The sequence below is a fragment of the Columba livia genome, chromosome 11 (assembly GCF_036013475.1).
Source record: "Columba livia isolate bColLiv1 breed racing homer chromosome 11, bColLiv1.pat.W.v2, whole genome shotgun sequence".
Classification (NCBI taxonomy): Eukaryota; Metazoa; Chordata; class Aves; order Columbiformes; family Columbidae; genus Columba; species Columba livia.
This window is the reverse complement of record NC_088612.1, coordinates 18,715,295-18,732,949: the sequence shown is the minus strand read 5'-3', so window position 1 is coordinate 18,732,949 and position 17,655 is coordinate 18,715,295. Positions and strand designations below refer to the sequence as shown.

The window sequence follows — 17,655 nt, the reverse complement described above, 5'->3', positions numbered from 1 at the left end:
TTTTTAACTATAATACATTGAAGGAAATGGAAGGACATCCAAAGCAGGCATGCTAAACTTTAATGGGTTTATATCACTGTCTGGCAACACAGTGCTCCTTTTAATGAGGTTTTTACTGTGTGAGAACAACCCCTTTCAATTATTTCTACAGTGTGTTAGAATAGCTCCAAGTTGCCTGCTTTTTAAACCACTATAAAGAGCCTTATTATAGGAAAACTGTTCTGACTACTTCAGATGTAGACTTTTAATGAAGAAGGTGTGTAGTAAGAATGAATAACTCAGTCTTTGAGTAGAGGATCTTCCTTTAGAAAAGATCTAAATGTTACCCATGTTCTGGAATTAATTTGAAACAGTATCTATTACATGGCATGTAGCCTGATGCAGACCACAGTGGTTGGAGCCAGAGTTTCTGTAGAGCTAGTATGTATGCTGCCATACGTATCCTGGTGCCACAAGGTTCTTTCTCCTTTCAGGCTTGTAAATAACATTTTGCACTCTGTTTGTGTTATTTTGGTGAAACAAATTGTCACGTCATTATTTATAAGGTGTCAGGTGGCATTGTGTGCAGCACTTCAACTTGTAACCTAGTCCAATTTCTCAATTGAAAAGCAGCATAGAGTTCCTAGAGCTATACCATTACTTTGAGAAACTTGAGCATTTTAAAGAATACTCAGTCTAAACTGTGTTCTGGCTGGAATAAAAAGTGTTGTGAAAGGCAGCAGCTAGGTGTTTCTTACTAAGACATGCTTGAGTTTGCATTTTTGGCCTGGTTTTCCTGCCATGCCAACAGATGGTGCATAAAGAGTAGCCCTGGCTGTGGTGGAGCGCTGTGTATTGGAATATGTTTGACAGCTGTGTGCTCAGCTTGCTGGTGTGGCTGCTCTAGTGCTCCCTTTTTCATCTCACGGTGTTTACATCCTCCCCTCCTCTCCACAAATAGCACTTGAATCACTGTACAGGCAGTTGCCTTAAGTTCAGAGTGCTCCTCTGCAACAGAATAACGCTGTCCCAGAATAGACTTGACGATTTTTTTAGTGTCTTACTCTAGAGCTCAGAACTGAAATGTTGGCTCGTGTCTTCAGGACATTTGACCGCATAATTTTGTCTCCCATCCTAATGCTGCGTCTAATCGCCAGCTGAAATGTTCACCTTGAATAAAGTATGTGTAGCTTTCTAATATTTCACTTTCTTGAAGGGTTGCTGTAGCCCTGCCAGGTATGTTAATCGTTGTTTGCCAGAAGTGCAATATAGCTAAGATTCTAATTAAAAAGGAGTCTACTTTTAGAAACACCTTGAAGACACCCTAAATTTGGGTATTTGTGGATTCACGAGCCCTGTTCAAAATGCCTTATCTTCCTGTTTTCTTCTTGCCTTAATGGCTAATTTACTACAGCCTTAAGTTCTTGCAGAGGTTTTATTGTGATTTGTTTCTGTAACCAGAAACATTTTAGAAATTGGGTCTTGTTTGTATTTTGAAGGCTCCCTGCACTTCAGTGAATACTGTTGGCTGAGAGAGTGAAGGTAAAACAAACTAGAAATGGCATTGAACGCTCATTAATACGTAGTCCTGTGCAATGTGTGACTGTATCCTTAAATGCATTTGGGGAGAGTTTTGTTGAATGAAGAGCGTATTTATTGACAGTGAATTTTACTCTGTCCTGTAGGACATTGAAGATCTGGATCACTATGATATGAAGGAGGAGGAACCAGTTGATGGGAAGAAATCTGAGGATGAAGGCATTGAAAAAGAGAACCTCGCAATCTTAGAAAAAATCAGAAAAAATCAAAGGCAAGATCACTTAAATGTAAGTGAATGAGTTATGTTTTTTCTTTACCATACTTATGGCTTTTAAATAGGAATGGTTTTTGGCAAATAAAGCCTACCGCTATGCACCTAGACATAAATTAACCTGTAGTTGACTTCCAGAATATATAGGACAAATAACTCAAGTTATGGGACCTAAATAGCTATTTTTGGAGAAGTTTGAATAGCCCAGCTGAAATTCCAAGGTTATTTAGTAAATGGATTGATATTTCATTGGATCTTTTGGCACGGGAAGTTACTTGTCAGTCTACATCCCACAGAGGCACAAAAACTACTTCAAAGCACTCTACCTCAGCCTGGGAGAATCCTATCGTAATTTCTTTTGTCAAAGAAATTGGGTAATTCTTGGCATTTTGGATGGAGAAGCATCTTTTAGCTTTTCACTAGACTCAACCCTTACATGTAAATCCAGGTTTCACACTTGTTAATGATATTTAACTGGTCATCTAATTCCCAGAGCTCTCTATTTGGTTGTCTCTCTGACTCTTGCTTGATGCCTTTGTTACGAACAATAGTCATCCTCCTAGAATCAGCAGAAAGCATCTAGCTTGTAAGCATGACTTTTGTTGCTGAGCCCTTATTAAAACAGTAAATAAAGCCATATATGAAACTGACTGCATAAAAAGTCATCTATGACTTAATATTCTCAGTAAAACCAGGAATTTGTACTTTAAATCCATGTTATGCATGAGTTTCTTTTTCAGTAGTATCTATGCCACTTGGAGATGACTGAAGTTGTGTGTTGGTGGTGGTGGTGTTGTTTGGGTTTGTGTGTGTTTCTTTTATTTTGTGGTTGGTTTTGTTGCTGTTGGTTTGTGTTTGGGGGAGGGAGGGGCTGTGTGTTTGGTTTTTTTAATACATAAAGCAAGGGGCCATCAGCAGCTCTGCAGGTTTGTCATCACAGTTTTGAGTGATCCCGTCAGCAGGCAGTTGTGAAAAAACCTGTGTGTTCTCCAGAGGCTTAGAAAGGTTGTGTCACAAGTGCCAGGTTCCAGAGAATCTTCTCCAAGGTACACATAGGAGGGCTGCTGTCATACAACCTTAATTTTCTTTAGCCTGGCTTCCAAAGAAATGAAAACTTTTGTTTCTTAGAGGCTTAAAATGTGCAGTGCAGGAAATTCAATATTCTGTTCATGACCAATTTCAACCAAAGGTAAGGGTTCTAAAATCTTCCTAGGTCATCTGTACAGAAGGAAGGTGTTTAAATTGGTGCCCTCTACTGTGTAAGCTCCTAAGTTTTTGTGCTGTTTGGTAAGTCTGCAGACATGTAGATCATACCCAGACAAAAGTGTGCTAATAGTGGAGGATGTGAGCAGTAGTTAGGTACAGGGCAGGGATCTGTAAGTATCTAGGGAAGGAATAAGATTTAGGATCGGTGTGTAGGGAACACCTGGATTTTTTCCCAAGAAACCAGCTTTGTTCTATTTCTTATGCTTGATGATTTTTTCTGGTAAGTATTTTCTAAAAAGCCTAAATTGCACTTAGCAGTTCTCTTGAATCTAATATATTTATATTGTAAGCTTCTTTTTGTAGAGAGAACTATATATGTTCAAAGTGCTTGGCCCTAGCCAAACCAATCAGCTTTTGATATGGGGTGCTCTCCTGATATATCTAGTCATCATAAGAATTTAGGGAAAAGGCTCCTTTGTGTAGCTGAATCTTGACTATTTCTTGTCATTAATTACTGGCCCTAAATAACTTCATCTAGTTTGGAAAAACTAACAAACGAAACCGAAACAAAACACCACCTTCCTTTGAGTTACTGACCCTTTAGCATGGAAGAGAGATTCTGTTTGTAGCCATCTGCTTTGCAAAGGAAATAAAATAGAAACGCTTTTATCAGAGTGTTTCAATTCCAAGTCTTCTGCTTGTGTCCCAGTGCTGTTCTAATATGACTTGAACCTGTTGAAAACACCTTAGACTTATGTTCTGCTGAAATAGGCAGCATGAGACAGCCGGCTAGAGGAGATTGCTCTTTGATTGATTTGTGTATGAATTCAAGTAGCCTATCAGGTGGTCTGAAGCAAAGTGTATGGTAATGGTTGCCCTCCCCAACCCTCCTCAAACAAACAAACCTCACACAAACTGAAAAACACACCCCAAACCTGATCAGCATTTCAGTATTTAAAAGCAGTTAAACATAATATGCCCAACTGCTTTTGCTATATAATGAAGTCTGTTTTAAGACTTGACTAAATAAACACAACAGTTTCTTATTAGTTTTGATTTAACTTAAGTGATCACAGTTTGAGAAGATGCCTATTGAAATTCTATATATTTCTGTATTTATAACTCAGACCTAATGGTAAAGATGCGTTAATTGTTAAATAAAATAAATCCTCCCTCAGCCTGAAAGGCATGTTGTGCTTTACTGTCATCTAGAAATTTAGTACAACTGAAAAAACGTTTTGTAGTGTCAGCATTCTTCCTTGATGTGGAAAGCCTCCTAAAACTGCAGGTTTTCTTCAGCTATCTGTTCTTTCCCGTTTGGCAAATTTTGCCTTTCCTTTTGCCTTGTCCTTCTGCATCTAGCAGAGCTGCAATGACCGCTGCTGGTTCTGTGTTTGACAACAGCAGACTCAACTTACATAATAGCTGTTTCTCATGCCAGGCCGCTCTGGTGGATGCTGGTGCATAAACAAGGTCAGCTGAGTACAGGGAACAGGGTATTCAGCTGCTGCCCAGGAACCGTGGTATTTTTGTGGGTCACCAGAAATAGCTGCTCTGCTTAAATAATTTCTCAAAGGACTTGTGAGGGTTTACTCTTAAGTGCTTAAGAACTAGAGCTGCACTACTGACCCAGGAAAGAGTTGACCTAGTAGCACTTCAATGCCCCTTTATGCTGCCAAAACATGGGACTTTTAACAGAACATGTTAAGCATGCTCTAAGATAGCAGAAGTTTGCTCGCATCCTAACGTAAAGCAAATTTTGAGTCTGTACAGCCCTTCACAGTGGCTTTTCTTAAAGGACAGCGTGAGTTTTACAAACTTGAATGTGATGGCTAAACATAGTCCGGTTTTCACGTAAACTACGCAGCTCTTTTAAAACAAAGCCGTTTACGTGCCGCTCATTGGAAGAGGCAATGTGGAGCCCTGCGTTGGGCTTTGACCAGCACACAATGCAGCCAGAAGACTTTTCAGTTCCTTGACGTGTTCTTTGTTCCAAACCCATGGGTCATCCTCTCTCCAGTTGGCTGAAATGCAGGTTGAAGTTATGGATCATGCTGAAGGTTTTTGCATAGGGAAGGACTGTGTGCAGTCCTGTTCTCACATAGTCTTAGCTGGCTACAGACACTTTTCTGCTGCTCAGGGCTTTCGTCATAGGAGTTTTTAAGGTTCGTGTGTTTTATACAAGTTAAGAATATGTACCTACTAATTTTGTAAACTCTTTTCTTCCTCAGCAGTATCTCTAATCTTGTTCTTCTTGCTGGCATCAGGAAATAAACTTTGGCTTGCGGTACAGTACATAACTTGGAGCAACAATTAATCATCCTCTCAACATTGTAATAACTTTAAAGAACCACTTGCTTACTGGGAATAAGAAAAGGTCTTTGAACTGGAATCATTAACTTCAAACATTTAACAACTTGCTGCTGCTTGCTCTGCAGAGGTCTCTCCCCACAGTCGTTGTAGAGATTAATGCTTTTCTTATTTAGATAATGCTATTAGCTTTTTCCATTTCCTGCTGAGGAGTTTATGCACTTTCCTTTAGAAGTCTCAAATGTCTCCGCTTTCATCTTCAGATTTTATGAAGTCTAAGGTGTCATTTCCATTTTCAGTCTAATCCTTGAAGTATGGACCTACTTGAGCTTCCGGGAATGAAAGTACTTCTGCACAAATACTGAGAAAGTTCAGTGACAAGAGAGCAAACTCGTATTCTTTAGCTCTTTTTGGGTTACTTTAGATTTAATTTTATTATCTTGGAGGAGTTTCCATTGTTTGTGTTTTGTTTCAGCAAGTAATTTTTAGCCTGAAATACTGAAAAATATAATGCTTATAATGACTTGGACAAAAGTTTCCCGTTTCTGACACTGGTAGAAGCACATCTTTAGGGGGAAGAACTTGAGAACGGGACAAGCTTGTAGTGATACATCTCTTGAATATTTTACATGTCCACGAGTTTTGGCTCTGGGAATTCACACACCAGGTGTTTCTGTTACTTGCAACTCTGAGCAAATGGCACATGGTCCACATAAGTGTTTACCTCCCATAGCAGGGATTTCCCCAGCTTGCCTGCTGCTTGTTCTAGAGAACCACAGGTACATTCAACAGGAGAGGATGGGATGTTTTGTGCCTATTTGATTACTTAGTAGGAGAAAAGTCACTTGGGGCTTTTCTGGCAGCTCTTTTAACTTCAGTTTCCAGATCAAATGGCTATGCCTTTCTTCTCCTGGCATCAACCCCACCTGACAGATACCTGTCTGATCCCATGACTGGCCAGTTATCTCTAAGGCAGTTGCAACTATAAGTCTTTATCTCACAAATGTAGCAATAATAGGAGCTTTATCTTGCTTGGAGTGACAAGTCCCACTTCTTCAGAAGAATACTTGGAAATTTATATCTTAATTCAGTTTTAGAATTATAACCCGGATATAGCAAGTTACTGAAAGTTTTTAATTTCAGTACCATTATAGTCAAAACTGAAGATGCCACTCTGCTGTATCACGCAATCGCAGAATCTCGGAAATCAAAATGCCAGAGAGATTAAATTCCTTTACAGAAAAATGTCTGTACCTGGAATAAAAAATTATATCACCTATGCCATGTAAGAGTATACGTTAATAGCTGCTTTAGAGGGATAGTGTTGTTTCTTTTGAGTGGTCTTTGCTCACTAGAATATGTAACTTTTAAAAAACTTAATCCTAGTACAGAAATTTATATGTTCTTCGTACTTTCTTGTTTGTGTAAATTGAATGGATGTAAAGCTGTTTGATGTAAATATTACTTTTCACTTATTTGGAGTCTTTTTTGTTTGTTTCAGGGTGCAGTCTCTGGGTCAGTTCAGGCTTCAGATCGACTGATGAAAGAACTCAGGGATATATATAGATCACAGAGTTATAAAACAGGTAAAACGCTTCAGATTTCCCTTAAAATACACTTTGAAAGAATTCTCTTGGCAAATGCTTCCTGCTAATCTTTCTGTGTTTTGTTGTTATATGCAGATATATACATATATGTGTATATATGTGTGCATGTATATTAAAAAAATGTATACATACTGATAGAAAATAGTGTATTTGTGGAGAATAAGAGAGTTAGGATACATATTCTCTAAAATGTTCTTCCTTTTTGTTATGCAAAGATTCATACAAGAATTAACAGGATTGCTGTAACTATGAGAATGCTCTTGGGGTGGATGACTGACTATAAAGAACAGCTCAAGATTTACCCCTGTGAGGCTTCTTGAGTTTTCAGAACTACCTGAAATGCAGCTCTCCACGCATATAGGGTGAAAGCTTTAACCACTACCAGTGGGTAGTTCTGCTCACAGAACAGGCTTGCTGGAGCGGGCTTTGTGTTCAACAGCAGAAGGTTTGGTTATCATACAGGATTTAACCTTAAATACACTGCTGTTACTTTTATTATTTTGTGATGGTGTTAATCTGATCCGTTTGAATACCAAACACTGATTAGCTCTAGGTAAGATAGGTGGTTGCTTGTTCCATTTGCTCCATATAAGGGCTGTATCTAAACTAGCTCAGCAAAGGAATCAGTATATTGAACTGTGTTTCGGACAGATGGAATTACTGTAGGTCAGCTGAGCAGACAACTCCGTCACTGCAGCAAGGGATGAGACTGTGGTGCAGGCCAGGGTGGGAACAGGAGGGATGCCTGATTAGAAAGTCAGTCTAAACTTTAATCCTCTGTCTTTTAATTTTCTGAACTTCTCTAGTTTATTTCTAGTGGGCTTAAATCTCACTTGCTGGCTGTGGCGTTTTGTGTGTAAAAGGACAGAACTGAAGACATGATAGCCTTTTGTTCTGATTTGCCTTATTTACCTTTTAGGTAAATAGTCTTGTGTGCTGAAGTATTGTGGGCAGTGGTGAATATCTGAGGTATAAATTTGATTAGGTAACCTAGTGGTGATCTAAAGTAGCCTACTTCTTTTAGGCTCTATTGCAACAGAGTGCTTGCCAGCATGCCCTAAATCGCTACCTATCCAGTAAAGAATGGATTAGTGGGTCTAAGGAAGAGCCTAGAAATAGATCTGTATTATGTCACGAGAGATGCTTTACTGCCCGTGTGTGATCTTCAGGGTTTGTTTTTGTGGTTAGAACAAAGATTGGGTGTAACATCCCCTTGACTATAAGGGCCGTATGGTGCTTCATCAATAGTGGTACCGCTGGAGGCACGACCAGGAGCCCCTGTATTAGGAGTAGTTTGAGGAGGGCGTTTGGGTTGCTTAATAATGCCATTAATTGGATATAGATTAATAACAAGTCTTAAGTACTTGCAGAAGACTGAACTGATGTAGGAAAGCATACTCTAAATGATGAGGAAAAGTAAATCTTGCCAAACTGTAAATAAAGTCGAGATACTAAAGTAGTATAGTAGCTTATGACTCAGGAATATGTAAAAAGCCTGCAACTGGATGCCTCATGTCAATCTCTAAAACATGTTAATGAAGTGTCAAGTGGAGATTGACAGTATAAAACTGATAGCAGGCCTGCTTTGAAACAGTCCAGCTGATACATTTATTAAAGTTTGCTAGTAAAAGATGCTGTTTGTTATAAAACTTTCCTAGATTCATTCCTTATGAATTTGTTCAGTCTTAGGACTTGAGTGACTTTAAATATCAGTTCCTCTCCTTTGCACAGAACTCCTGCTTTTATAGCCTAGTTCTGTTTTCTGTTGTTAGATAACTGTCACCATGTGACCAGAGGCATGATAGATAATTGACTCTTTTAAAGTAATATTTGTTCTGAGTATGCACTCCATGGTCCATTTCCCCACTTAATTTCTTACTGTTAACATACAAAGGGAACGATTGTTAAACTTAAAGATTCTGGTGACTGTTGCAAAGTAATTTAACACTGCTTTCATTTTTTGTAATATAAGCCAGAAAATCTAAGGCAGCTTTTTAGTTGCATAAGGATCACTTTAATCAGTGCAGGTGAGGTTACATGTTTTCAGGACTTCTGAAGTGACTAGTACATGTAGTACCAGCGTGCTGTCAACAGGCAAGTTGCTTATCTACCTGGGAAATCTAGCTGAAGAACTACCCTTAAAAATGAACAGAGCATCATTTTCTTATGAACTAACAGAAGCAAAAAACTCTTCAAGAAATTGAGATATTCTGCTGTAAATGAGACAGTGTTTCGTTAAGCTGTTTTGATCACAGGAGTTGCAAGTCCTCCAAACTAAGATGGTCTCATTTCCAGATATGAGGTTGGAGATATGGTTAGTTTATGTGGAAGAATTTACAAAGGTCTTAACATAATTAGGGGGGCTAGGGAGGAAGGAGGAGGAACAAAGAATTTGGGGATTTTTAAATGAAATTTTTTCTGTTTGTATTTTTAGCAGTTGTGTTGTTCATATACAGTGACTTAACTCACTGCCTTTATCTGAAGAAAATACGAGATTTACTTCTAGCTATAGCAGAGTTGCTATAAGTAAGCATCACCCTTATTGTGGAAGGAGTTGTTTCTCATGCTGTCTTTTAATCTCTTGATTTTTTGCTTACTTCATGGTCCTGCTGTGTGCTTGTGTTTGCTTCATCACTTCTATGGATGGCCGCTTAGAGGGATAAAACACAACACCTCCTGTGTTTAAGTGAGGGGAACCTGCCTTGATTCCCTTCCCTACCTGAAGGACCTATCAGAAACTGGTACTAATCAGATAAATTCTTCTTGACAATATTCTTTTTTTCTTTTACTGCCCAAATTAAGAAAAAAGCATATGCATCTGATTCCCCATAACACCACTTGACTACTAAAAAAAAACTAAACACCCGCCTTCTCAACTTTGGATACTGTTGTTAAGAAGCTTCTGTATCGAGACAGCAAGAAACCCTGATGCTGCTTCTGTTCATGAGGACACAGATAATATTCAGCTCAAAATGTGGGTGCTTGAAAGGTTGATTATGTAGCTTGCTGTTCTGTTAAGGTGCGTTCTGGTCAGTCCTGAGCTGTGCACATCTCTGAAGAACCCTTTTACAGCTTCTGGTTTAGGTATAGCACAGCGCTTAAGACCAGCAGAAGTTATTCCTTTGGGAAAGTAGCAAAACACATGGAGCTTGGTAACCCATGGAACTGACAGACTGGTCCATGAATTCTGGGTGAGAACAGGACTTCTAGGGGTGGGGGAAGGAACACAGGAACAGGGCTAGAGACTTAGTGAATGAACAAGCTGATGGAAGGTCTCTTGTGATCTACCATTATTTAGGATATTGTCGGAATCCTTACGGCAACTTATTCTGCTGTCTGTAACAAGTATTTTATACTTGTGCCAGGTGCCGAAGCAGTAATAGTGAGATGCTGCTTCTTCCAGCCTTCCCTTCCTTTTGGATGTAGATGGAAGAAAATATTCCAGATACAACAGTGGAATAGATTAATCATTAATGGGAGCTGACAACGAGCAGAGTTCTAAATGTCAACTCTTTCATTGTTACATTGCTGCAGTACAAATTGAAAATCTTATACTTTATGACTTCCACTCGTACTAAGGGTTAGTCAGAAAATAGTGTCCTTGGATCTGGGAAACTGGAAAGGGTCCTTATTAGTTTCTTCATCCTTGAACAGAGAAGTGTGATGTCACAGAACTAGCAGCTGGTTAAAAGGGACATTGAGAGCACAGTGAGTGACTTTTCAGACCTACTTTGTCCTTGATCTTGGCTGCAGGACTTGTGTGTTTGTGGCACTGCAGTCAGGAGAAAAAGACATGGGTTCTTTACCTTGCTATTTAGAAATAAAGGTGTCTGGACAGCATGAAATGTTATCTGTACTCCAAGTACTAATGCTTGAAAGTTTCAACTGCAAGATAGAGTATTCTAGAATAATAAAGCTCAGAAATGAATTCTGTAATTCCTTGGAGAGAATGTGGTGACTGCAGTCTGGTTGTGTAGCTTTCAGAAATCCTAGGCAGATTCCTGATTTGTATACATCTTCCAATTAATCACGTCAGCAACAGGCCTGCTGTTAAATACTAGCCCAGGTAAGAAGTTTAATCGTAGTTGTTCGGTGTATATGCATGAGTAGCGTGTGGGGAAGAGATCAGGCTTTTCAACATTAGTGATGCCATTTACTAAATCTTGTCTGAAGGTTCAAGAATTATTGCCTCTTCCTGGGCTGCTTGTGAACTGCAGCAGAGAGGAAGCTTGAACGTACAAGAAAATGGCAGAAAACCTTTCACCCTTCCCTTTGAGTGAAACACACAACTGTTGTTTAACATGATGAAAACAAATGGACCACTGAAAATCACCAGCTGGCTTCCGGAGACGGCTGCTCTTTGCATGCATCTTTTGGTCAGCTGTTGGGAACTCACATCATCCAATGCAGTATCTTAATTTTTGGTTTTCTATTCCATCCACTGTCCTGGTCTGCCAATACTGATGAGAACCTGTGAAATACAGTGCTGCATACTCACACTGTGTGTCAAGTGTTTTAAAAGCATGTTGGTCATGTATGGGGTATAAAATACACCGAGTACTGGGCACGCTGGAGTTGTAGCTGTGGGAAGTTTGAACTGGGCAGGGAGGAAATGGTTCAGTGTCAGAAGAACATTTTAATTCATGTGGAATTTTTTTTTGTAGAGATGAAAGAACTTTTTTCCCTGTAGTTGCTCAAAGTGCTTCAGCTGTGGGAGCAAGGATGTGCCTCAGTATCTTACCTATTGCTTACATCTCCTGACAGTGTTTGTACTTAAAAGCAAAGAATGTTTTTGCTAAGTTTTACCTTGTTAAACTTTTAGTGCATAATTAATTCTATCTAATATTTCTACAGGGATATATTCAGTGGAACTGGTAAATGACAGCTTGTATGAATGGCACGTTAAGCTTCTAAAGTAAGTTATTAAAGTTTATGTTCTGAAGAATCTGATTTATTATTGTTGCAGAAATAATTACTTTTGTTAAATGAGAATCTCTAGCCAGAGCATATGCAGTAATGTGTGGTGGCTACAATTCTGGTAATGCATATAGACATTGAACTGTTGGAATTGAACTGGCAAAAAACCCCTCTTTGCGCAGCCAACACAGTGCCTATTACCATAACTTCCATTACCATTCAGTTCTCTTTCCAAAACTTCTCCAAAATATGAAACTTTAAATGATGACATTTTTTTGTCTAAACTTTTTGTCTGGATGGTTTTAGTTTAGTGGGTTTTTGGTTGTGTGGGTTGTTGTTGTTGTTATTTTTTGTGTTTTTAATTTCAATAAAATGCTACTTCTAGTTTCATTCAAGGTGTAAGAAGGAACAGAACTGTCTTAGTGGCACTAGTTCTTTATTCCTACAGTTCAGCAAGACACATGGGACTGAAAGTTTTAGGTATAACCTAATTATGATTTATATAATTGTATAACTTGTCTTCTCTTATGCACTGCTTTTCACGGTGTGTACAAGATGGTAACTCATCTTGGTGCGCCCATAGCCCAATAACTTTAATTCTAGAGTTATTATATTGAAATCATTCCTGGTAATGGGACTGTCTGCCATCATCTTATGAGACAATCTGTAGGAAGGAAAAGCCTGTCCAAGCCGGGCTGGGTGGCTGCAAGAGATGGCAATGGATGAAGGAACTTCCATCAGTTCAAGTATGTCATAGGACATCAGCTGTTTCAGCACAACAGTTGACCTGTTGGTAGGAATTGTTGCTTTGTCCTAGTGGTTAAGACTTGTACAACCATGTCACCAACCGCTGAAACAGAGTTTTGTTGCCTTAGTGTAGACCGTGCCATGTGAACGTTTTCAAGCTGAAAATGGCAGGAACGACGTATGTCAGAAAAATCTGTGCCACGTTACAGGAGGCCTTGTCTGTCGAGCACTTGTGTAACAAAGTGCTCAAATCACTGTGCAGCAATTTTAAACCTCTTTTCAAGTGCTGTGAACAGGTTTGATTTTCTGCCTTCCAGAAAGAGAAAATGGAGTGCATGCAGCAAATGGCTGCCAGAGAGACTGAGAGAAGACAAAAACTATTGTGTTTGTTTATCCCAGCAAAAAGTGCCTGAAAACACATGAACTGTGTGCACAGACTGATTGAGGGGGTAAACATCAGAGAAAAGAGTCTGTGTGCCTAAGGAACAGTATTGTTACTACAACAAGTAATTCTGAACTGGCCCAGTACAAGTTTGGCTGGAAATGGTAGGTTTTGAAGCGTTGGGAGATTTTCTGCCCATCAGCTTCCTGTTGGTAGGATGGGGAAGAACTACCCAAGTAATTCTGAAATGGGATCTAATAAGTTTGTGGTTTCACCTGTAGCAGAGGGTTGGGTTTAGCAGCCCATCATGTTGTCTAATGTCTGCTTTTGGCTTGCCACAAGCGTTTTTCGACTAGTTGTTTTCAAAAGCTGCTGGGGTGTCAGAGCCCGGGTGGGATTGACTCAGTAGCGTCTGAATTAATGTTGGGGCTGATCACCACCAGGCTTTTGCAACTAGCAATTGTTGGAATTCTGCTGAGCAGAAGCTGCTGGCTTTAGTACTTCTGCTGATGCACGTTACTTTTAACAGCTGATACAGAGCTGTGATCGCATATTCCATAAAGGATTCACTGACTGTGTACTGAAAACTAGATTGCTACAGTCTTCCTGTCTTGTCTAGTGTGTTGTGCTATTTCCGCCCCCCTCCCCTCTTGGGACATACATTTTCAGTGAACTGAAGAGAATCAAAATTGCTGTTTTCAAATGAACAGGTTATTTTGTGCTGTGTTCAAATAACACTTGATAGTGTCAGTGTGTGTTGAGGCAAGTGTTCATGCTGATCTCATGACAAAGTGTTTACTTTGTAAAGGGAGCTAGACTTTTCTACAGTTCACTTCAAATTACAGTTTGCAAATTATAAATGCATAAAGGAACTCTTTAAGAGTAATTCCTTTTTATAGGTAGTGAAAATATTAAATTAATCCAGGCTCTCCCCGCTGCTTTTTTTATAGGGTTGATCCTGATAGCCCACTGCATAGTGATCTTCAGGTCTTAAAAGAAAAAGAAGGTGTAGAATACATCTTACTCAACTTCTCTTTTAAGGTATGTGTGTCCATGGGAAGAAATGCTGGGGTTACATTTGTAGCTTACAGTAGAAAGTGACTGGAATTACCCTCAGTTGTTAGTTGGGTAAAGATGGAGCTGTAGCATTAAAAAAAAAAAAAAGAAAAAAAATAATAAATAAAAATGCAACTTCAGGTTTGGCACTAAGCCTTCCCAGAAGGTTTTTAGCCAGCACTGTGGAAAAGTGATTTACTGCTTTCAATCTGATTTGCCAAAGGAGGTGGCCATTGGGATACTTCTTGGTTGGGAAAACGATGTCACAGTATATCTCTTAACCTGTTTTTTGTTTTGCTTTTCAGGATAACTTCCCTTTTGATCCTCCCTTTGTGCGAGTGGTGTCTCCTGTGCTCACAGGAGGGTAGGTTTGAGTTGCTTTACAGAAATTTTACGCTGAATTTGGTTGATTTGGAGTTGCATGGACCATTTTGAGGCTAACATATAGATGCCAAGAAATTTCCCCTAAATATATACATGAACTGCTGCCAGCTTTGAGTTTGGTGAAGAGCTCAAGGTGTGACAGGGAGACTTGCTTCTCTAGCATTACAAACTAACTGTAGGCAAACACCTGGGTGCAGTTCCTTGTGGAATTGCGTAGTTTGTGTCTGGCTCTGAAAGACTCTGTGTCTGCCGTCATGGTGAACGTCACCGTTAGTTCCCCTGCTGTCGGGTGTGTTAAGTTGGTGCTTTTAAGGGATCTTGAACCCTATGTTGCCTTAAACTTGCTGTATAGTCTTAACTGACTCTCTTATTGGTAACATTGCCATAAAGTTTTTGTCTAAAAACTCCTCAAATGCTAATCCAGAAATACTAAATTTAAATGGCACCGTGCTCTAAAAGCAATCTAAAATGTTTTTGAAGTGCTGTCTGTGGCATAGAATCTTATCTTTGTCCATGGAGAGATGAAATTCACCTTCCAAGGCTTTTATGCGTCTCCTGCGAACAGGAAGTTCTAGCTGTACGTTTGGAAATGCAGTCTGTGATGGCTGGTGCTGATTCAGATTTGATTTTAAATGCTGTGTGTCTCTTTTGCATTCAAAAATGGTTAGTGCAGTTAAATAGTGTTCATGAATAAAAGTAAACAGGGAGTGCCAGGCACCAGAAAACTTATTTGGATTCTGGTTTTGTTGCACTTGGACGACTTTGTAGAAACAAAAGGAAGAATGGCCCAGAAGCCTGGATTTTGGTGATTGTTTCCGCATCAATGTCCTGCAGATCTATGCTGTTTGAATGTCTTGATCATAGGGGAGACTACATTTTTGGAGTAGTAATTTCTATTCCCTCAGTCCAGGTTTTGTGATGCCTACGTGTGCTGACCGCAGGGTCCCAGCCAGCACAACACCTGATGATGTGTTGCTGAAACTAGAAAGTGGCTTATAGGAAAAGAGCAAGTGAAGACCTACTTTATCTTATTTGTCTACATCTTTGATTTATAGGTGCACATACATTGTTTGGAGTTGTGTTACATTTCTTTACAGAAGTGAATTTATCTGGTTTTTTTTTTTGTTTTGGTGGTGGTTTTTGGTTTGGGGTTTTTTTAATTAGAACTACACATCAATATTACTCATACATAGTATAGACATAAAGCGACCTTTCTTTTTTTCCTGGTGCATGTACAGTTGTGTAAGCAGTTGTGTAGCTTGGTCACTGATTCTAAATAAATAGTTAGCAAAGGATCTTTTTTTTTTGGTCTGACAGTGCTAATCTTCTTTGCATAAGTATAATATGGCTAACTAGTTACCATATATTACTAGTTAAAGTGCATTTCAGCTTTATGTGAACAAAAAATTTAACAAACTAGCCGGCAAGAGCTTAAAGTGCCATGAAGAGATGAATCTTTTTACTAACTGCTGATGTCAAATATTTTCTTTCATATTTGTTTCTAGGTATGTCCTAGGTGGAGGTGCATTATGCATGGAACTTCTTACTAAACAGGTGAACATGGGTTCTGTTATCTGGTTAATAACAAAGCATGCTTTAAAATAATGAACATAGGTGTTTCCCCTGAGGTGAAGAATCCCTGCGTGGAATAAATTACACACTCTGAAGGGAACATGATGGAATAAACCTCAGTTCCACAAGATTTGCCTTGCTCATCTTGTGTGAGGTGTTTTTATTTCTGCCTTGGATGGCTTACAAGAGGTCTGAGGAAGAGACAAGAAGTGAGAGCACATCAGCTTTGCATTCTCAGAATTTCTGGGAGGAAGCCAATGTAAAGAGTGAGTTCTAAGGAGCAAGACACCTTGTTTCCTTTTCCAGAAGCCTCTGCTGCTGCACAAAGTGAGGAATGCAGAAGGTTCTAGGTGTAGATGGTGTGATTGGTTATCTCTTTAAAGGAAGTAAATGAATGAAGTAACTATTTGTAGGCTTTGGCAGAAACTTTTGTGAACCCTGGAAGGTAAAGCAATGCCAGAGAGAAGCAGGAATTTTCATGGGAACTAAATTGTCGCAGCTCACTCAATGGCTTCATTAGATGGCAGTCTTTTCTGCTTTTTACAAGAAGTTGTGATGTTGCTGAAAATGTGTAAATGCTGCAATAATGGAGCTCTTCTTGTGTCTGTCTTGGCGTATTTTTGGAAGTGTGTGATTCCACCTTCTCATTGGAGTTCTTAGTTCTAATACTGCAAATAACTTTCTGTATTTTCTCTGGAAAATAAAAGTTGTCAGCTGAAAACCTGTAGTTAAAACTAAAACTGGAGTGCGGGAAAAAAAAAGCCCGAAGCACACACATTCCAAAACAGATTTGCAAGGTGAGCAGAAGCAGCAAGTACATGTTATATAGAAACATTTCCTTCTTCCTCCAGGGCTGGAGCAGTGCCTATTCAATAGAATCCGTCATAATGCAGATCAATGCCACTTTAGTCAAAGGAAAAGCCAGAGTACAGTTTGGAGCCAATAAGGTAAATGTGCTGTGTATAGCAATTGCACAAATTACTGTTAAGCTTCCATGTCTTTGCTGACTTGCATCAAAATGCACAATGACAGAATTGTCCTTGCAAATATATTAGCATTTTGATTTATCTTGGTGTTTGGTTCATGTATGAGTATTTTATTGGCAGTTAGCTGTATGTTTGAGGAAACGATGAATGTATGAGCAGGATAAAACCTTGGGATGGGCAGGGTGAGTAAGTAGTTGGGCTTGTACCCTGTACTGCCCCCGTACTGGCAAAGGGAGGAGGGAAGGAGGATTCAGAATTGGGAACCATGAGGATTTGGAAATTCGGGCTCTGAGAAGGGCTGCAGATGACAGGCTGACTGTCAGGGTCACGTAAGCTGATGTTAAGAGGTTCTCCTCCTTTTGCTGAGCTAGAAACCTGCAAAGTTTCATGAGGGCTTGAAAAATAATACAGTGCAAATGCTTTCAAGTTAGCCGTTCAGCATAAATGGAAATGATAATTCAGTTCAAGTGTGCATGCTGGTAACGCACCATAACTTAGACGACTTTGAAGTACTAAATCCTGTTTTCAAATGACATTTAAATATTTAAATCAATGAAGTTGTCACTTTGATGCATTTCTAAGTATTAGTTTGAAGATGGTGAACTAGGTAAGATGTAGAAGTTTGTGATCACAATTCTGTCCAGCCTGGTCACTGTTCTGCTGGGCTGGACGGTTCTGGTGGGGGTTGCCTGAAGCAAC

The 17,655-nt window shown here is 39.4% G+C and overlaps 1 protein-coding gene across 3 annotated transcripts in view; it reads left to right on the top strand.

The window, feature by feature from the left end:
• UBE2Q2 (ubiquitin conjugating enzyme E2 Q2) overlaps window positions 1-17,655 on the top strand; it is a 46,976-nt gene that overhangs the window by 25,590 nt on the left and 3,731 nt on the right. For all 3 annotated transcript variants that reach the window (XM_065076250.1, XM_065076248.1, XM_065076249.1), the window contains 7 exons: window positions 1,665-1,805; window positions 6,807-6,891; window positions 11,767-11,827; window positions 13,909-13,999; window positions 14,320-14,378; window positions 15,904-15,952; window positions 16,822-16,917. In XM_065076250.1, coding sequence (XP_064932322.1) covers window positions 1,665-1,805; window positions 6,807-6,891; window positions 11,767-11,827; window positions 13,909-13,999; window positions 14,320-14,378; window positions 15,904-15,952; window positions 16,822-16,917 — 582 coding nt within the window. The remainder of the gene's footprint in view (window positions 1-1,664; window positions 1,806-6,806; window positions 6,892-11,766; window positions 11,828-13,908; window positions 14,000-14,319; window positions 14,379-15,903; window positions 15,953-16,821; window positions 16,918-17,655) is intronic.